Source organism: Manduca sexta, chromosome 26 (assembly GCF_014839805.1).
Source record: "Manduca sexta isolate Smith_Timp_Sample1 chromosome 26, JHU_Msex_v1.0, whole genome shotgun sequence".
In the NCBI taxonomy this organism is placed as follows: Eukaryota; Metazoa; Arthropoda; class Insecta; order Lepidoptera; family Sphingidae; genus Manduca; species Manduca sexta.
Genome location: NC_051140.1, coordinates 12,642,247 through 12,665,010, shown reverse-complemented (window position 1 = coordinate 12,665,010; position 22,764 = coordinate 12,642,247). Strand labels below are relative to the sequence as shown.

The 22,764-nt window shown below is 36.5% G+C and overlaps 1 protein-coding gene across 5 annotated transcripts; it reads left to right on the top strand.

The window, feature by feature from the left end:
- Window positions 1-1,520: 1,520 nt before the first annotated feature.
- LOC115444662 (PR domain zinc finger protein 1) lies at window positions 1,521-22,557 on the top strand. 5 transcript variants are annotated; one of them, XM_030170525.2, is made up of 10 exons: window positions 10,018-10,432; window positions 11,222-11,281; window positions 13,637-13,714; window positions 14,276-14,512; window positions 14,606-14,722; window positions 14,999-15,040; window positions 16,107-16,255; window positions 16,372-16,472; window positions 16,692-18,899; window positions 19,133-22,557. In XM_030170525.2, exons 3-10 carry the CDS (start codon window positions 13,706-13,708, stop codon window positions 19,468-19,470), a joined length of 3,201 nt encoding a protein of 1,066 aa, XP_030026385.2. In that variant the 5' UTR covers window positions 10,018-10,432; window positions 11,222-11,281; window positions 13,637-13,705; the 3' UTR covers window positions 19,471-22,557. The 5 variants fall into 5 exon arrangements, with proteins under 5 accessions (XP_030026386.2, XP_030026388.2, XP_030026385.2 ...); XM_030170526.2 differs by lacking the exons at window positions 10,018-10,432; window positions 11,222-11,281 and adding an exon at window positions 1,521-1,789; XM_030170524.2 differs by lacking the exon at window positions 11,222-11,281.
- The last annotated feature ends 207 nt before the right edge of the window (window positions 22,558-22,764 follow it).

Here is a 22,764-nt window from a genome sequence, read left to right as displayed (position 1 = left end):
TCACTAACTCTGCAAAGAACATTATGTAATATCCATTGGAATTTGGAACTCATTCATCTAAAGCTGACTGCCAAAAAGTCATTATCACATGTATTTATATAAATCATTCATTGTTCCATTTGCCTGAGGTATTTTATTAGTATTGAAACTACGAAAAAGTTTTTTGATATTTAATTCTATATTTCTTATATACAAAAGCGATAGTAATTCCTTCGACTAAATAGGTTATTTTAGAGATAGCATGGTAAATAACTGTCATTTAAGACACCATTAAGATATTAATAAGCTCTTCATATTCTGGTAAATTCATGTTTATTGTTTTCGTTATTGGAATATTTACACAGAACTGTTGAGTTTTTTCACACCGCATTCTTAACTATGGAATTAATAAAATACACAATTTATGTTTTAATTATAGACCTAACATCAATCAGACTGCCATAATGCATGTCCGTGTTAAAGCCTAATCGTAAAACAAAACCTTATAGCAGTTAATAATTAGATCTCGTGCACAAGTATTACGAAGATAATAGACTCATGCAAATAACTGCTCATTGTAGATTTTTATAAAATTATGAGACGATGTGAATACATCAACTAATATAGATACAGTAGGTATATTTCATAAGACATCTCGACATTGTTACAATTTACTTAGTACTACCACGAGCTGGTTTAATCCGTATGGAATTGTCTTTATTCGGGTCTGTGCATTTACCTTAATTTTATAGAAAATATGAATAATTCATCGTAAGTAATTTATGTACAGTCATGCACAAAAGTTTCGGAATAAATTCAGAACATCAATCTATATATACACGTTTCATAAAAAAATCCTTTGACTAAAATAATGTAAACTTATTATAATATAATTCATTTTAGTGCAAAAAAAAGGTCTCTAAGGGCATACAAATATACAAGCAATTGGAAGTTTTGTATTTGTTCAACAAATTTTGTGGCTGACTGTATACTCTCTGAAAGGGATATTAAGAATACACTCTCCACGTAAAATCTCCTGTTTAATGAAACTATCACAGTTAACCAACTTTTGACTAATCAGGCAAAAGTTGACTTAGATTTTAGACGACCTTCACATCGTTATCAGTTAAAAAGTTTTAACGTACTTCGTTATCACGTTTTGATAACACGTGGGTTGATAAAAATAAGCCAAAATTTTACAAAAATATTAAAATTATTTTTACAGTGGAATCTTATGAACGAAGAGATAGGAAAATTGAATGTCAGCATGGATGGACCATGGCATTGGGAAGGAGTGCGAGTGGTGAGGACAGGGGCAGCGATGAGCGCGCGAAGCCCGTGGCATGGCGGTGTCTCGCTCGCTCGCAGCAGTTCATTCACCCGCGCGCGCGGCGAGTACGGAAGAGCAGTGCTGTTGCGCGGGCGCAGGTACCGGCGGTGAAGCGGCGGAGCGCGGGCGGACGCTGTACATGGTAGTCGCGCAGGAAGGACGTCTCCGACTATGAGCCGAGCTATACTTTATCAGTTATCCGGAGGTGTCGGTGCGCCACGCCGCGTCGCTCTACGCTCCATCACCATGACCCTCTAAACACGATACTCAAGTGACGTTTTGCATTTATGTAGACTGAAAGCAACTTAGATCTCAAGATAAGACTTATTATATATTTTTATTATTTTTAAGTGACGGTTTTTGTGAGCTGTGGATTAATTTTAAGTGTTAGTGAAAACATAAACAAAACATTTCATTCAGGATTTTTCAATTTGGATTACACATCACACATTTCTTCTTCAGCGAGATATACGTCGAATGGTCAGTATACATTTTTCCTCATTCTTTACAGGTTTCTTCGGGAAAAAAATACATGTATATAGTAGTTATAAGCGTCTTAAGTCTTTCAATGAAAAGACATCAACGCGCTTCTTAAAACCTGCTTAAGAAATAATATTTTTTTTACTTGTGCTATTATTTTTTAAGTAACACTCCAATAATAATATTTTTTAACTATTAATGTCACAAAATCTTACTAGTAATTCGTTTTAAACCTTATTTTTTTTATAATGATTGCCATAACTAACTCTGTTATCAATTTTGAAAACATAATTATAAATAATAATCAGACATGGTTGCGGTGTTCAATTCATCTTAGGAATTATTTTACTTTATTGTTTTTTATAGAAGAAGGTAACAAAGCTTTATATTATAAAATAATTAATAATGTGCAAGACAAGTAGAAATTATATGCTAGTAATGGTATATACAACATAAACGTAATTTTTTATACCAACACAATAGCACAATATCTCTGTATTACAACATATTATTGCTTTCCTCATAATCAAAGCAATACCTATTACATAATTATTAATACTTTTGGATAATTACTATTTGGTAATTAATAAACTTAAACACAGATAATTAAACGCCTTAATACACCCAAATTAATCGAAGATCAGATAAAACTAAATGCGTGGAAATATCAGACGTGTAATATTTAGTTGCCAACATTACATCATGGAGATGGATCGCTCTGTTTTTTTGGGATATAATTACAGCAATCAAACCATGCGAGTCTATGATCGCACACACGCACACAAACGTAACTATTGTTGGCCCGCCTGAGCTCAGCAAAAACAGAACCTTGAACTTTTTGGAGTTCAAAATCAAGGCTAACATTTAGCACACGTGATCTACCTATGCGAGGCTTACGTAACACTCCCTGCATAATTGCCAGTATAGTGCATGTCCACATGTCAAACGTCAATTCATATCCACAGACGACGAATTCTCATGTTTCCTGCATTACCTAAACAGGGATGTCATAAGTGTACTATAAAGTTATTACTATATATAAAGCTATTTAGACTAACGTCAGTTTAGTTCAAGTGGGTAGATTTTTTTTATTAACTTAAGCTATAAGAGCGTCGTCTCATATAATTTGGTATGATTATTATATGCTATAAGTTTTCATTATTTTGGCTTTTAGTATATATGTATATTTTTATGTATATATGCAGTACGCTATATTTTAAAAACAGTAGTAATAGTAAGCTAGTGGCTCACCATTCGACTTCTACTACCCAATGATTGAAACTTGCCAGGACGCAGGCAACGAGTTCGACTCTAACCCTAGAGCACGCATCTCTGACTTCTTAATTACGTCTGATTTATATAAAATTATTCCTCTCTTCACCTGTAAAGAAACAAACATTAAGGAAACTGGCGTCACTAAATTATCTACAAAAAAATTCAATATCTTTCTCGAAAATAGAATTTGTATTGTGCTAACGTGATGGAAACATTCAACCGTCCTCTTGATCGTAGAAAAAACCCTGTGCCTAATAGGCGGAATTTATATAACATAACATTGATGGTAATAATAAGAATACTTTTATTAACTGGGACATGCAAATTGTCTCTCACGAAAACAATCTAGTTACAATCACGAACGTACACGGGTATTTATTATTTTATAATCCAAGGTGAAATAAAAAATATACTATTAAGTTCTAAACGTGAGTAATTGCAATAATAATTTCGTGAGCTCTAAATGAAAGAACACGAATTAGCACATGTCCATATGTGCATAATTATATACTCACGTATCTCATGAAGCGCAAACATAGTTGATAAAGCTAAAAAAACATTTTGGATATAAAATCGAGCACATAAATCTGGACTGTGTGGCGATCGCAAAAGTTGCAAATTACCTCGCCCGCTGCCGGTCGCGGTTTCGGCAATGACAATGACAACGACCGATGATATAACAGAAGGCTGTCAAACCCGTGAAAACTCGGTCATTGAACCGCACACTCGCAACTTGGCCCCACTTCGAGACGCTTTCGATTCTGCGACTTTTGCATTTCTGTCGAACAGCACAGAGTTCAAAATAAAGTGAGCGTGAAAAATAAATTTATACAGTTAAGATTTGTACAAAAGTCCGTGACGTGTGTTTCATATAGCAACATGTCTCTTCAGTAATTTGAAAGTATACATGAGATGAATATGTCATATATTTATTAAATTAAATCAAAAAATATTTTTTTTTTACATAAATTATATTTTATAATAAGTTAAAACCTTTTAATAAAGTATTCAGTGTTGGAACAGTAACTATGATTGGGGACTCAGTGTTAAATGCCCTCGTTCCAGAGAGTTCCAATCTTACCACACCTATTGTAAATAGGTCGAGCTTAGGCATTTATAGAAATAATAATTGAAAAATAAGAAGTTCCCCCCATTTTGTATTTTTTTTTTAGAATCGTTTTTCCTAGTTTTATTGTCATACTGTACCTAGTAACTAGTCACGAGTACTCGCAAAACGGCTGATTCATGATATAGATTTACACTACAGTCTCATGAAAGAAGCAAGACACTTTAATACCAGTGGTAGGAATTTCCTTTGGTATGTTTATTTGTCGGTTGGATGTGGGTGTGAGGATGGCCGGGCAAGGTCCTCGATGAGTAGAAAGTAAATGTTGAGTGCAGGGCGAGCACGCGCACGACGCGGGGTGCGGTGAGGAGCGGCGAGGGCGACGCAGGCGCGGGCGGGGGTGCAGTAATGCGTGGAACCTGTTCGGGCAACGGTACCTCAGTATCGTGCCCCGGGCGCACACGCACCCATTATGTAATAACCTTTTTCTTGCTTGAGTAACTCCAAGACGTAAGTGACCTTTGCTGAAATAGAGCGCACATGTGCGCACTTTGTTTAGAACGCTGCGCACGTGACCTCATTACAGAGACTGTTATATTCAAAAATTAAACTTATAAAGACTTAGGATTTGGCGTAATTTCATCAAGGAGAATTTTTTCACTTTACAACGATATTTTTTGGAACACACGTAATGATATAATGTTACGCACATTAACTCATAATAGATACTTGTTATTACAAACCATTTAGAAAACTTACTAAGACCGTTCACAAAAATATTGCATGCACAAAGCATGTTATTGATATTAAATAATATAATTCACGTACTCTGGGTATGGGAAATCAAATAAACACACTTATTTATTAAAGCTTCAGATACTACTGAGTCACCACTGTTAGACTAACTGAATTCCGTTCAACAGTTAGCCCATGTCTAAATTTAGTCGTTCTTATCTGCGCTTACGCATTAAAACATAATTAATTCGGCAATAAAAGTAATCGTCCAGGAAATGCAATAAATGCGCGGTTATAAAGGTATGGATGACACGATGTGGCCTGTCCCACATGCGTATAACAATGTGTGTCGTGATCCTTCCGGTGATCGTACTAGCGCACGGTTACCGCACCATAACTCATACGTACACATACGAGCGACTGGCGAGTAATGTTCATTCATTGTCGCTTGTCACCCTCGCTACGTTTTATTTAGGTAGTTATGCAGCACTTTTTGAAATTTTATCTACCGGCAATCACACATATATCGTAGTATTGAACATTTTTAATTTAAGTGCCTATTACCAAATTATAATTTGACAATACTGAATCTTATTTAAGCATTGAGTAATACAAAAAAAATAATTGTAATGTTCAAATAAAAAGGTTATGAATTGTGAATATCTGGACATATTATAACAAGAATTAATGCTACGATTCTGAAAATTCTTTAATTAGTAGTATGCTACACAAGCTCTACGTGCTAAAGGTTGTTTTATAAAAGCTGAAAAAGCTGCTATGCAGAAACGAATATCAAAATATATGTTTAGGTCACAAGATTTTAAATATGTAAATTTTTATCATATTATGATATTAGCTGATAATAGGTACTTCGGTCAGTCCTTATCTAAAAATTACGTAATTTATTGTATAGTTTGTTTTTTTAATTTAAAAACAAATCCTGATGTCTACATCATCAGTACCTATTTACATATCTAAAAGTAGATACAGGTGCATTGTAAAATTCCCGTAACGTAATCAGGAAGAGTCGGATCAAATTTCTCGCGTATAAGCGTCTCAAATCGATCTAACGGTATATTCTACCCAAAGGGACCTGTGATCCCTACCTTTTTTTGTTGCACTGTACCTGCGGTTTTACCAAACACTTGCCATTGTTATTTCACATGTTCACCTCAAATCGTCTTTATTATATCGTCAATATCATAACTGTGAGCATCTGTATAAAAAATAAAACGTTCATGTATTGCAGCTATAAATATATTGTTAGATAAAACAGGGCATATAATTTATTTTAACAATATTAAGCATAGAATTTTATAGCCAGTACCAAAAACTAACAAAGAAAAGTAAACCGTCAATGCTGTTCGTTCGATCGATGAAAGTAAAGGCCTGTGTAGACGGGCGAGCGGTCCCGTTAGCCGGCCCGAGCTCGGGCTCACGGAATACTAAACGCTGACATACTACGCGGCTTTTGACCCTAGCACATTCTAGACTAGTACTTCACACCTCTGTGCACTCAATTTATCTATCCACTTACACGTTCAAAATAACCTGGCAACTTATAATTCTGCGAAAACCAACAATGACGTCAAGCAAAAAAAATTAACAATGTCATTTAATATTAGATAGTTTTGCACATCACGTCACTAGAGAGTAAGAAATATAAAAGTAAAGCATCAGTTAAATGTTTAGTTAAAAGTAATAAAATACTAAAACCCACAACGTGGAACAGTTTATTTTTTTATTTGCCAGCGATTTCTGCAGTCCTTCCAAGACTTGTACTTTTTCAATGTCTCTTTAGCTATTGTTCCTTTTTTAGATACTGGCAAAAAAACGATAGAATTTGCTAAAGCACAAACAATTTGTGCAAATGGCTTTTTGGCCTATGCAACCTATTGTGCCTTAATTATACGCCATAAACCTTGCGCGTCCCTTTTAAATAAGTCCTTTTTTTAATTTCTTTAACGACCTTCACTTAAATAGCAGCCAATTAAGCAATTTAATTGCACGTCGTTTTGCTAAAAGTGACAATTACAAAACATCTCGCTTCTTATGGTAAGCCGTCAGGCAAACCATCGTGTCTAGGGATTAAATAGACATTAAGCTAGATTTATCCGTATATTCGCAAGTGCAGCTACGAGTACTATAGAAGGAGCACAGATGTAGGAGAGGACAACGACCCTACGCAAAATTCGCTGCATTGGGCTAGGTCTAGTGCATGCGCGTATATAGCGGTATCAACAAGGAAGTACCGCGACAGGGAGCGCACTATGCGCCCGCACCCTGTGGGAGCAGGAAAAAAACATGAATGAGTATTGAAGCCTACCCTAAGAAGGGGGAAATCGAGTTTGCACTGCGGGTATCAGCACTTCCACAAATGTACACCAACCATGTGTATTATACAAAATAGGATCAATAGTTCTTATTCTGCCACAACTTGCATTCTGACGATGTACAAACCGATTATATTTAAGTTTTTCGCTTATTTTGTTTCATAATAGGCAAATGTGAGAACTCTCAACGGGACAACACGGATAATCAAATTATTTAACAGTTTTGTGATGGTTTTGTAATTATAAATATATTGACATAGCTGACAATATGACTTACTTTTTTAAGAATTATCAAAACTTCACACAGGTGATTACTCTGAGACATAAAGTTTCTGTGGAACTATCTTATAATATTGTGTCAATATGAAAAACAAAGGTGGGAAAACATTCTAATGTATTATAGAACACAATATTGTAAATAGCTGAAGGTTTCATAATAAGGCTGAAGAAAATTGGTGAGGATGTCAACGACCCTGGTCCCAATACTCGCACAGTAAACGCATATCCGAGCGCACACAGAGGTCGGTGCGCACACGGCCGCGCGCGGTGCACACGGGCGCAGCATGCGATTTATTCGCGCGCGGCTGTAGCGGCGGCGGCGCGCGAGCGAGACGCCGCGCGACGTCAGGCGGCGGGGGCTAGCGCAGTGGGACGAGACGGAGGAGGCCGTTCACCCCGGAAGATTCACTGTTTTGATACCGCTCAAGCCTCCGACGCCACTGGAAAACTGCATTTTCTTTGATGCGCTTCGCTTTTCATGCTCTAATTGACCGACAATCGGATAATTTCATTTCACAACGTACATGTGCATTTTTTTAAATAGTTTGAAAGACAGTTTGACTTTTGTCTGCGCTTACTTTTGGGTTTTCAGGATTTTCTTTTTTTATCTACAACTTAAAATATTAGCCAGGCTTTGTACCACACGCACCTAACTTCTTATTAGATATACTCATAAACATCTTATGGTGTGCATTATACCGCGCCTAATGTTATGACGAATAAAATGGCCTGAAAAAACATGGTAACGTCACAAAATAATTTGTGTTTTTAAATTATCGACTACAGTATTAAATTTAAATTTATTTTAGTCGATTAGTATAATTGCATCGCCAAAAGGAGGACGTTAATAAAAAATTAAGCACTGTTTGGAAATTTGCTTTTCGTGAAATAAGTATAAAATTATAGGTATATTACATGTGGGTCTACTCATACGATAAAAATTGCACATCTTTACAATAGTTTCATAATTGTAATATCAGTAAAGTTATACAAATTTTTAGTATTCGTGAAGTGTCCAAGTACACAACAGATACGGCTGAAATAAGCAACTCCTTGGGGTAGATCGGAGACGGCTGCAAATTGCCAGACGTTTTGGTAGGTCGTTATCAAGGGAGCAGCCGTGGGGTGTGGAGACTACGTATGTGTATAAATATATAGCTATACGCATAATATAATATATATTTATTTGAAATTATCTGTAAGGCATCTACGTTTTTGTGGTATAATAATTTTACTAGCCGTTAGGTGTGATTTTATAATTTGATTTGCATCTTTAATAAGCCGTGTCGCACGAGTTATTACTTGCCTAGGTTGATAAATAAACTCAGTATTTTATAATTAATATTTATAGTTTTATACATTGATAGTCGATGGATATGCAATTCCCAAATTATAATACAGACCTATCTTATTTACTAAATACTTCCAAATAAATATATTAATAGTTCTCATATGTTTAAATATCTCAATATCAAATAAAAAGATTAGGCTACGAACTATGCCGGACGCTCGGCAAATGTATTTTACGAATAGAACAGCTTGCAGCTGTTAACAGATTACAGGCCGTAAATAGTGAAATCAATATTGGATAATGGTAGGTGGCAGGGTGCGGCGAGGCTATGCCGACAGAGAACAGCGACACCGACACCCTTACCATGGGCCGATGCTGCTGGTTTACACGTGACAATATTTACATACATCAAAATGAGACTAAAATCGATTTATAATGTCAAAGCTTTCTATACAAACTACTATTAAAAATATTATAAGAGTTAAAGTTTATCAGAAATATATATTTTTCGAGAATAGTGAGTAAGGGTGCGTGCAAGCTGTGTCGACGACCCGCGAGAGTGAAAGCGTGTTCCGGGGAGGCGCGCAGGCGAACGCCGCCCGCCCTGGCTCGGCTTTCGCTGCTGTTCTCACGCCATTCGGCCGCACTTTGTTTTTAACTTATTTTCATCAATGCTTCATAATGCTACGAATTGGCAACCTTCGATAGTTAAATACCTTTCTTAAAGATGATTAAAAAATATTATAGGTAAATCTATAAAAATACATATTTTCTCTATTTTTATATCTTTTACGCCTAAGAATTTTTTTGACTAATTTAAGAAAAGTTTACCATCCAATTAAATGTGTATTATTTAATTGGTTGGTTGTGAGATCGAATTTCCCGCGGCTCCGCTCGTGGTAATCGGTAGCCGGCAGTCGGCGGCGCGATCGGGAGCACGGTCACGGCGCGCGCTGCGATCGCTCGCCACACTACGGAAGTAATGAACTTGAATGCAGCCCGCGGCCGCACTGCACTTCGTCGTCCCGCTCTTCGCCCGTAAGAGTGCGGCAGGCGGGAACGTGACGTCCTCACTGCATTTACTGTCAAATTCGTCCGCATTCTCCGTCACAGGCCGCTTTCGTCGTCTATGTGTTTATCGAAACGAGACGCGAATATGTGTGTCGATTGCATTCTCGCCGTCGGCGTCGTAAAAGTGCATCTAGGTCGGTGGGCATAGCGGCGCGCTCGGCGGCCGGCGCGTCGTCGGCGGGTTAGTGCGGCGCGCTGTTCGGCTAGACGTGGGGCAGGTCGGCACTCGGCAGCGCGGCGGGCTCCGCGTTGCATAATGCGCATCGCGCTCTGCCGGCAAGCACGGCGAGTGGTGGTGGTTGTGCGTTCGCCCGCCGCTGGCCCGGCCGGCCCGGCGCGCTCGGCGCCCTGTGCCGAGGCACGCGGGAGCTCGGCCGCCGCGCCGACATGAGAGCGGCCCGCCGGCTCCGGCCTCTCGTCCCGCTGCTGGCGCTCCGGATACTTCTCGAGTACCTCAAGTCGCTCCACGTTGCAATCTCCTCACTGATTTGAGTTTATCATCACAGACTATAACATCCCCGTTTTAACGCAGTAAACATAAACGCTTACTATTTGTACATCAAGAATGCCATGAACAATGGAATTCCATTGTTGTAAGTATATTTTAACTATTTAAAGAAATGTGTATTAAAAATTATCGGTTCATTAATAATTTTGAAGGAATAGTTTAATTATAATACTCATAGTTATTCATTTTTATGTGTCTCTTCAACAAAATTTTTCACTTTTTTTAATGTGTCAGAATTACCATAATAATTTATATTCATAGAGGTTTTTTAATTTGTTTTTTCTAGCAATTTCCGAAATAATAAGGCTATTTTTTTTACATTTTCTTTAGTTTAAAGTTCTTAGACCATTTATACGCGCGATTACTTTTAAACTAGAACTCTTTTATTTACAAACATTTATTTTCTCCAGATATTTCATGTCGAAAAGTGATTTTTTTTATTTTATTTGAGCAGCTATTTATATCCTTTATTATGACGTATTTGATGTTTTACTGAAGTTTGTTTACGAATCCATGTATTATAGTTGATCCTTATTCTGCCGGTTCAAAGTGATACCATTAATTACCTAAATGCAAATGGCACTCGATAACGATTAATGATTATAGAAATCATCACATTTTTTTCCGTAAAAAATAACGTGCGTGTTCATGCGGTCAAGAATTCAATAAAACGATCGCAGAATTGTATTACCATTTGATTAGTATTATATTATGTTACAAGTAATTTTTAAAAGTAATAAATATACGTTTCCAAACATTTCTTCAAAACTTGCGCTTTCGCATCTACATCTATTTAGAAACGGAAATTTTGAACTATCGTTTGAGTGTTACCACAAGCAGGGCTCTTGAATAACAATCTTTATCTCGTCCATAGGTACTAACGTCTATTTGTAGAGGAAATATCTACGTATTGCAATTATTATTAGACGGCAAGGTTAGTGTTCCCGTTGCACTTTTGTACGTACAAATTTAATATTATTACTCATTATAAGTTACATAATATTTCCCTAACCCATAAAGATTATTAATTAATATTTTAACGAATCTGTTCTGTGCCTGCCGTAGTCGAATATCGACAGCCGAAGGAATAAAACATTTGCAGTTAAGTAAATCAGTGATAAAAATGATTCTTGGTGAGTCTTTATTTTATTTTTCTGTATATCAATCTTTTAGTACATTCGTTCTGTATGTCTAAACATGACTTATGTACTCAAATTATTGAATTATGCAAAACTATTTGTTTTTATTTCGAATCTGTTAATTATTTATATAAATATTATAAATAAATCTTTAAATGTAAGAATAATGCATGCTTATTTTTTTTTCTTGCTATATTTAGACTTTTACTGCAATTGCTTTACGGATATTTCATGTTACTATTCAAAAACTCTATGATAAACAAATTCTTTAATATTATCAAATTTTCCCAATTTTATCGGGTTTAGTGTGTACGTATATCTAGAACTGTTTAATTAAAAACAATAGCACTAAATAATATTAAATTCTGCATTAGCTGAATAGAAGTGTTGAAATAATACGCGTGACTAAATATGTATATACCGATCGGCAATAACTACGATACGAGGCACAATGTATCGTGGTGTATGGCTAAAGGGCAAGTTCAAGTGCAAGCGCATCATGCGCCAAGGTTGCTTCCGCGTGTACGCGACGCGACGCCCACGCGCTCCGCTGCGCCTCTACACCGCGCCGCCGCACCGCGCCGCGTCGACTCTACACCGCACCGTGCTCCCGCGCGCCGCTGTCTACCGACCGATAACTACATTATATCACTCTCTACCCAATGATAACTATAAAATCAACCATTCAAAATTAATTTTAAATTACCGTTATTTTTAATTACACAATTTGAAATAGACTGACAGAAATTGCTCCAGCTAATTATCTGTACTGACTAAGATGCGCATCGGATACGATATTCGCGCAACGCTTTGCGCAGAAGGCACAAGTCCCGTGCGTGGTATGACGCGGCGCAGCGCGGACACATTGCGCAACCAGCAACCACTCACGGTCACGTGCAAACAGCTCGTCAGTATTCGCCCTCCCGCGCCCTCTGTCACCATCTCGCACCGATCGGCGCCCGCGCTTCTAAACATACCCTTACGCAATTGTCCACACACATTTATATTGTATATAATTATTTTGTATCACATACAAATATCAATTTCTACTGCTTCAATCCTAAATATTTCATTGCAAAGTAAACCTGCTCCGTAAAAGATGTTTTTATTATTAACAGTTATCGTGTTATGACTATCGTTGTAACTGCATATTACGATTAGATAACTTGTTACTGTAACTAATACCATTAGTAATACTCAACAAACTTCACTTAAATGATTATAAATTCTCAATACGAATGTCTTACCAGCTCAAACTAATAATATATCTTCATATATTAAATTAATAATGATGTATTATACCGATATAATACATCGTTATTAAGTTCCTGTTCTGGGCAATGTTCCTAAGTTTTTTTTTCGTTCAGGATTCCAAGGTTTCATATCGAACACTAAACTTACTGATTTAAAAACGCTGCCATTAATAAAAAAAATCATGCATGCAAGGATAAATGCAACGCATAATGTTTATAAACAGAGAGCCACGGCGCTGCTTGCGTGACAATTTGAATGTCAAATTAAAGCCGGTTTCAAAAAAAATATTTTCTCTTTGGGTTCTTCGACCATAAGTCGGAGTCGTGGCGCTTCCGCACTTATGCAATACAAGCTACGAAGCGGGCATTAACTACTTTACACGCCGCGTGTAAACTTTAACTGTATTTAATAGTTGTTCTAGTATTACAACGCAGTATTTTGCCGCGAATCCAAAATGGTGGAATATTTCAATTATTGTAATTTATGTGTAAGTTTTTTGTCAATATTTCTAATTTATTATTTGTTTTAAAAAAACGAAAAAAGTTATTGCTTGAAGATATGTATGTTAGAATTATAAAAAATACAATATTTCACCATTTCCAGAAATAAAGATAATATTTGCCTTGTTACGTCTAATAACCCTTGATGGAATACACATCGTGTGTAAGAATTTAATGAAGTACGTGACCAAATCCTGGTTCCGTGTTCCAAGTGATATTGCCAAATTGGCAAATCTTCAAACTACCATCAACAACGCAAGAAATAATATTAATCCATATTTTATACTAACAATACTAAATCCTATTGATATTTTATTGGTAATATTAGATTACAGTGTTATATGTGTAATTATAACGTGACTATCAAATACTCAAAGAATTTTCTTTTTTTTTCAGGTACATGCTTTAATCCCAGGCTGAGAATAATGAAAATTCTGATCTAAATATTACGATAAGATATTCAACATGAGACTCGTAAGTATTTGTCAATAATCGTGACATTTTTTGTAAAAGACATGCTAATTTTGTATATGAATTAGGTTAGCTAATTTTGGAGGACAAATTTAAAGGTTTTATTAAATTTACTGAAATTATAAATAGGTAAAGGGGAAGTGACGGTGCGCAGTGGAAAGTGCGCACTTATCACAAAACTGGGTCAGTAGTAGCACCGCCCATTTATTGAACGCCGCAACTCGCTTCCTACTTAGCGAAAATGAACCCTTTCCTTCTGAAAATAATACTCAAACTTATAATAGTTAAACGAAATGCAAAGGGGTGTAAACTGGGAAAATGCATTCACAACGACGACTTTTAATCACAACGTTCCGTGGAGATTTTGGGATTTGCATTAAGATATGTCATTAAATTATTTTAATATATTGGTCTTCTAAATAAAAGGGAAAAATAAAATATAGTGTAATTCAATTTAAAATCATTAAATCGACAAATTCTTTAAATAAATAACAATTAAAATAACCACTAAAAATAAATTTAGTAAGAAAAATATGTATATCTAATAAAATCACATAATAACAGTCAACCAGCGAAGAAGTTCCAAGCACGACAGTGGTGGGTCGCATCAACAGCCCGGATGTGGCCGACTCTGGCGCCTACGATGTGACACGCATGCGCGAGGAAGAGTTCGAAAGGCTCACAGTGTACATAGTCCCGGATGTCCCGTGTGAAAAAGGCACTCCCAACAGAGCTGAGAAGACACTCCCGCGCAGCTTGGCTCTACGACCATCTGCAGTATTATCCACTCCCAACACACCGGTAAGTCTCACACTTTAATTACACGAGTTCATAGTCATCCGCCAATGTTTTACATAATGCAAACAGTTCACTAACATCTAGCCGCTGTTTCAGACTGAAGGTGTGTGGAGCATAGGTGTGATCCCTCGAGGTACCCGCTTCGGGCCATTCGAAGGCTCTCGAACGCCAAACAAACCAAACGACAAAGTATCCTGGCGATATTATTGGAGGGTAAGTTGACCTAATTAACTAAATAATTAAATTATACACATTGATCTGTTGGTCCATTCCCACAAAACGATAAAGAGTTATCTTTTCTTTGCTTATTAAATATGAATTAATGTGGTTGCGGCTTTCTACTGTAAATACACTCGATATCACAATTCCAACTATTAGGTCTGTTGCAAATAAAAAAGGAATAGTGCTTATCGAGCTTACCTTATAGCTAGCTCAATATGCACTATTAGTATTCTTCTACTAACCTGTATACTCTCTATTTTGGGGCAGGTACAAGAAACTGTAAGACATCATACTTATGGAAACATTAAGGTGAGACTGGGCTTCATATTCCTTTTCTGTGGTGGAGGTACTACTAGCATATCTTGCTTGGATTCTTTTATATTACCTTAAAATTTATATATTACTACCATGCCAGGGATCCGAACGTATATTCTTTGTGTAATAAAAGTTTTTAAGTTCGCAATTGATTTTTGGTTTATTACAGACTTTCAATGTTATTAGTCTAAATAACATGAAAACATGTGAGAAATGTTATATGTAATATAATCACATTACTAGACTACTGGCAGCGTACTTAGACTCTGTAATAGGTTTGTAATAATTTCTTTCTTAGGTTAATTGGCAATTCCAAAAGGGGAAAATCTTCAATTCTACAATTTACGTTGGATTTGTGTCCAATATAGCTACAGAGTCATTGCCTATTACACAATGTCTCAGATAAAATTATAAATAGATACAATCTAATGATAGATGTCCGATTTTAATTACAAACTTTATATAAGGTAACGGAACCGTTAAAAGCGCACAATTTCAAAACCTTCATAAAAAAGTTTCAAGAAAATTATATATAAAAGGTTAAAAGAACTAACAAAAATCTAAGTATGTTTTTGCACTACAACATAAAATAAAAGCCTAAAACAAAGATGGTGGGTCTTATTAGAAAACGGTTGGACTACGTTAGTATCTGTAGTCATATAGCTTCGGACGAACAATATGCTAAACAAAATCCCATGCATTTCATAATTGAAACGAACGTTATTATCCGCTTCCTACATTACCTCTCAAGTGACACTGTATCTCGTCCTTGACTCCCCACTACATTACATTAATGTAAGCATGTTGTTATCAATTGCACGCGCACTGTAAATATCCTGCACGTGCCGCGTTGCCACGTGCTACCTAACATATGTTTGGTATACGCTTTCGTAGGCCCTGCATAATATACGCGTCAAGTATAGCTACACTAGACAACTCAATTTACTGCGTGTCAATACATATTCATATAATTAGTGTACGTCGGCTATACTTCACGATACAACTTAAATGTAGTTTTCAACAGTTTAACAGTACTAAATAACAATTTTGTACTTTGCAGATATTTAAAGACAGTGATTACTATTACCTGGACGGGTCGGACACGACCGTTGCCAATTGGATGCGGTACGTGGCGTCCGCGTACTCGCTCTCCGTCATGAACCTAGTCGCGTGTCAGCATCAGGAGCACATATACTTTTACACTATCAGGTAACACATTGCACTGCACACTAAACACGGTACATGTTGTTGTCACTTCACAAACACTTTTCCATTTCAACTGTATACGTCAAACGGTGTAGTTTATCGATACCTTTAATTTTCAGAGATATCATGCCAAATGAAGAGCTAATGGTGTGGTATTGTAAGGATTTTGCGACAAGGTTGGGCTATGATATTGATCCCGAAAGAGCCACTTACTCAATATGTAAGTAATTATTATTACGCAAAGATTCATAAAAGATAATATAGTATTTAAATAATTTAAAATAATTAAGTCTAGTAGCATAATAATAGTACCTACTCGTCACACTATATTAGATAATTATACTAATAGGTACAATATTTATCTGTGTAACTAAGTTGCATCGCACTATTGCGATGTATACCTCGTGCATAAAATATAAAATAAAACGTTATATTACAGGTAAAGAAGAGACTATTAAGAAAGCGTACGGCTTGCCACCTGCACCTGTGCACCCTGAAATTGCTTTTAACCACATGAAATATGTTCTTGGCTTGACAAATGCCAAAGAATTACTAGAGGTTGAAATTCCCAGTCGTCGCCGAAAACGTGAAATAAATGACAAGTCGTTTCATGACAACCAGAACATAATTATCCGCGAAGAACCAAGATGTATCAGCAAAAATGAGAGGACTGTCGTCAGGACAGATATTTCTACAAATATAATACAAAGCAAAGCTGAAAATCCCGTAAACGAACCATCTCTCTCGCCAAATAATTTAATACCCGTAAAGATACATCATAGAGAAAATCCCACTCTCATCATTCACCAACACAAAGAAAGCACTTCACAATTGGTTATACATCAGTTAGAAAATCCAAGGATTCCTGGCAACAGAACTCCTGCTCAGAATCAGCATTTACGTGACATGCGTGGGCCATCACCAATGGCTAGCCATCCAGAAAAACTTGGAAACAAATCCCCATGTTTGAGTCACTGTGGTGGCCCGCCATACGAACATCAGTTAACTCCAAATGACGGGTCGGTGCGGTCAGACGAAGGCTATCACAGCAACGGCTATCACGATGAATTTACTCCGCCTGAAGATTCTAGTGATTCTGACGGAGATAACTACGTTTTGGATTTCTCCAACAAAACTAATGAACCCAAAGAAACAGTTATAGTGCACAAAACGGATCAGGATATGCATCGCAATGAGTACAGAAAAGTGAAAATTAAAATGCCTAGAGCGTATCAATACCAGAACCACAAAGACATGGATTGTGAGAATGAAACTGGCTTAGTGATTGCAGAAGAAGTTCCTAACACTATACCACAGAATTTATCTCCACCAAGACGTGATCCAGCCACATCTACAGTGATCGTACTTGAATCATCACAAAACACTGTGTTGCCAATAAACAAACCGTTTTATGAAGACGGGACAATTTCGCCATCACCTCAACCAGCGTTCATGAGATATTCACCACCGGACACGAGAATATTAGAGACTATCCTCACCGGAAACAGAATAGACACTAACAATAATGATCCCAACCGACGCCAGCCTAATGCTACGCCACCACCTTCATCTCCAACTGAAATGGCCTATTCTTATAAGAAAAGTCAAAGGTACGGCAATGCTTGCAGCCCCGACTCTAGTTCAAACTTGACTCCTCTGCCGTCGCTGCTACCATTGCCCCAACAACTGCCGACACCTAACGCCCCTTCCGTATATTCTGCCTCTCCTCCACATACCATTCCCCACACTACCGAGATTCGCGAGATAAGGGAAATAAGAGAAATACGGGAAACAAGGTACGAGAGCCATTATCCAAATTATTCGTACAATTTATATTCACCACCAAATTCTACAATCATAACGCAGCTGGGTTCACCACCAAGCACGTATTCCCCTACAATAACTTCGTCACATCAGTATGAGAGGCCACAAAATGGACAAAGTAATCACCACTATCCGTCTTCGTCGACCAGTGTCATTACACTTAAGAATTGTTCTCAGCTGAGTTTGATTCAAAATGCAAATTTGAATGGCCAATTGGTTACTCAACACGGTAGCATGAGTCCGGATGACAGTTGTAGTTTAATGGTGTCACCTATTAGTCCAAACTCACAGACTTCGCGTGGATATCGGAGTTTACCTTATCCCTTAAAGAAAAAAGATGGCAAAATGCATTATGAGTGCAATGTGTGTTGTAAGACCTTTGGCCAATTATCCAATTTAAAAGTTCATTTGAGGACACATTCTGGAGAACGTCCATTCAAATGTAACGTTTGCAATAAATCATTCACTCAATTGGCCCATTTACAAAAACATCATTTAGTTCACACGGGAGAGAAACCACACCAATGTGACATATGTAAAAAGCGATTTTCATCCACATCAAATTTGAAGACTCACTTACGATTACATTCAGGACAAAAACCATACGCTTGCGATTTATGTATGCAAAAATTCACGCAATTTGTCCATCTGAAGCTCCATAAACGACTCCACACCAATGACAGGCCATACGTGTGCCAAGGTTGTGATAAAAAATATATCAGCGCTTCGGGACTGCGCACGCACTGGAAAACCACTAGCTGTAAACCAAACAACATAGAGGAAGTTTTAGCTATCACCAATGCTGCCAACACAGAATGTATCGGTGAGTTTCACTTTTAATGGTTAAACCACTCCCCTATTCGATTAATATACTTATTTCTCTTTTATTTTAATAAATAAATACTGAGTATCACAATATGACCGGAGGAGAGATTATCGCACCGTAGTCGCGAGAGCAACTGCAGTGCGCAGCACTTTCTCCTCGTAGGTGAACCGCAACTTTCACTTGCGCTCTCGCTGAACGCGACCGATTTCATTTTCGCGTGCACTTTGCAGGTAATGTCGACAAAGACTGTCACGAAAGAGAGGGGCACGAGACCTATGAGGTGCACTCCCCATCGCAGGGAGGACTGGTGGGAGCCGGTGGGGCGCGAGTCTCGTTGCCTCACAGCGATACACTACTCGGCGCTCACGCGCACTCCACGACGCCGCACCTGATGACAGCGCACGGGCAGCTCTCGCCGGTGCATGCTGTGCACGCACAGTACCGGCCGCTGCCGCCGCCGCCGCCCGACCACGATCAGCAGCAGCAACAGCACTACGCCGCGCCCACCACCGAACCGCGACCGAGTGTCATCGAGTCCAGTCAACCTCTCATCATAGAATGCACTTGAACCGAACTGTCGGAGCCACAGCCGCGCGCCCGTGTGCCTGTGAGTTTCCCCGCCGCAATATGTGATTCCAGTTTTGTGATTAAGTGAAAGTTATGTATATAAACTGTCAACGAGTATTTTAACTCGCCCCTTCCAGTGGCTATGAGATTACGATAGACATTAAGATGTACAGTTGTAAAATATCCTAGTATTAAGCGCGATGCGATATTACTAAGTACTAAGTACTTCAATCAGTTTAAACTTCTTGGGATGTGTATATAAATAGTTTTTAAGTATATTAAGCATTTTGATATATTATAATAGCCAAGGTTTCAGCAAACTTTGTTTAGAGGTATAAATGCTCAATTTTACACATAAACTAGAACTGTATATAGACTTTTATTACATCGATATTATAAAATTTTCAATTCAAGTCAGAACATTATAAATGCGAGACAAAAATGCACTTGAGCAAATTATTGCATTAGCTTGGCATCTTATTTCGGATAATAATAATTATCAACACAGATTCAGTTACTATTATTTTCACCAAAGAATGTGAGAACAGCTACATACAAACTTCTACAGTGATATGATGAAGCAACGTTACGAGTCAATAAAAAGTGCTGTTCGTTATATCCGAAACAAAAATCGAATTTTAAATAAAACTGTATTAGTGGTAAGTGCCAAAAGCACGTTTATATTTAATAAGTTAATTTAAAATATTATATTCAATAGTATTTTTAAATTGTTGTTCCTAATGAATAATCGGATGGTAAGCGCATATTATGTGCATTGACTTAACTGTATTTGTAATTTAGAATTAAATCGACAAATCGTGTACATTATCCCTACGCTAGAACAAATGGTGCTTCACATCGTAGAGTAGTAGTGGCGAGCGGGTGCCGCGCGAGCGCCGTGCAGTGCAGTACGTGCCGAGCCGGTTCCTTACCACTATTTACTGTAATAATATTAATTCACCGAGTAGTTACTATTTTATATTCCCCAGTAATTGTTATTCTCCTATTCGAAAAGGCTGAAATAATTAAATGTAATATAATGTTTGGCGAACATTAAATTTAAGTGTTGGTTTACATGATGTGTAGTGTTATACTCATGATGTTGACCTCACTGAAATTAGTTTTCATTGTGAATACTTATTGTATGAGTTAACCCTTACTTAAAAGTAGCAAATACGTGATGTAAACCAAACGATAGCTTTTGTATATTTTTATTGTTCATAGTACGATTTTTACACACAATCTCTTGTAGATTTATCGTTACATTTTATACGATACAGGGCTAAATGTTTTTGTAATCACATTAAATTATTGATTTTTTAGAAATACAATAAGAAAAAGAAACATCATAAGTCTGCGAATACTAGATAACTATTCAGTTTCTTTGAAAACAGTTTTTAAAAGTTAAACGAATTTTAATTATCCTTGTATGTAGCTCGTCAGTCTTTGATAAAAATCGTACATATTATTACTATTATAATAAGAATTTAAACATTCATCGAGTGTAAAACAAAAATTACCGATGAATGTAGAAAATTGGACAAAATAATATATTTTGGTGTTATCCTAATAAGATAATTGAAGAGCCAGTGCAGACATGGGGGCAGCCGCGTGGTGCTTGTTTTAATGACCATTACACTATTCGGTCACACTCGTTTGCGACCCATCATAATATACAACTTTAGTAACATCTCACGCTTCCCGTCCTGTCTGAACTGATGCTGATTCGCAGTGTTACAGATTTTGAACATTAGAGACAACTCTGGCAATCGTTTACATATTAGCGTAAAAAAAACACAAATATGATTCGCACGTGAATGTTTAACAGATCTTCCTGCGCACCGTTCAGCTGAAGTACCTGGAATTGTGTTCACTCATACCTGTACACTTTCGGTACAGGGTATAATTTTCAATATCGCTACTATCTAAATACTTTATTAAATCTGCATACGTTATTTTGTATTATAAAGGTAATCATTAACACAGGGTTTACAAATATGTGTACCTTTTTAACAAAAGGATTTATATCTGAAGGATATTGAGGTGAAACAACGTTTTTTAATTATTTTCAATGTTTCAAATGATGTATGTTTATAATAATCATAATTTATTTACAGAATACAATAATAACATTTCCTATTTCAAACATTCAATCTTTATAACAAACACAGTATCGCAAATATAAATGGAACTGTAATATCATTTAAAAGCGTTGTAAAAGCTGCTCACCTTCGGATGTAAAGTAGAGAAAATTCTAAATGTGAATAACATTTTGTATCGTATTCACTTTTGTTGAAAGTTTTTTCTGTAATATTTTACTTATAGTATAGAGGTGCCGTTAATATTTTAGACATTTTTGATGGATGACAGAGAACAGTTTTATATGGAATGATAACTTATGTATTATAATTTTTTAACAAAATGTATTAAGACCTTTAAATCTCGCCATTCTTAATAGAAACCAAATCTTATATATTTTTGTTACATTCTATATTTATACGTTTAATAACATTATTATGTATTATTAAGATGTAGTTGAAATCGCACGAAAACTTTTAACGAGTCTACGTAGCTGATAATAATAAATATATAACGTTAGATACACTGAAACTATAACGTTTTCTCTTGTTTGCTAAACGACACACATTCATTTGGTAAAGATGCGCAGACAGGTACTAAGCTTCAATTATTGTAAATAGTTCTTTGCGAACGACGCTTCTTATTGGATTTACTTGAAATTCGTTAATTATAAAATAGCGTACTATTTTGTACCTACCTACATAAAAGTGCATAATATAATATTCGTGTAAAAACGTTACATCACCTAACAATTAGGGATTAAACTATTCATAAGTACAATACCTTACCCATGATACGGCAATGTAAGCAATATTATCATAATGTGTAATAAATTTCAATATTGTATGAATATTAATGGACTCGCATACATGACAAGAGCATCTAATATTTTAACTACTTAATACGCCAGAAACATTCGTATCCGAACTCTATTTAAAGCCATGTAATTTTGTACACCATGACCGATTATTTTGCAACACCAAATCCATTAAAACAGGAATAAAAATTATATTGTACTTTTATTCTCCTTCTACCTTCACAATTAGATACTAATTACATAAAGACCTTCGTATGCAATAACATATTTAAATTTTGACTTTATTGCTTAATATGGAATAAGCTCTAACTACTATGATAAAAAATATGCTTTAAATTATATTTATCATAATGTTAAACCTATAATTAATTATTCTAAAAGGTCTTCAACAAGTTCAAA

What these genes read in the sequence shown, in the direction of transcription:
- LOC115444662 (XM_030170526.2), top strand. An exon ending in CCTGGCGATATTATTGGAGG is followed by an intron (nt 14,723 to 14,998) that starts GTAAGTTGACCT and finishes ATTTTGGGGCAG; the next exon opens with GTACAAGAAACTGTAAGACA. An exon ending in TGCCAACACAGAATGTATCG is followed by an intron (nt 18,900 to 19,132) that starts GTGAGTTTCACT and finishes TGCACTTTGCAG; the next exon opens with GTAATGTCGACAAAGACTGT.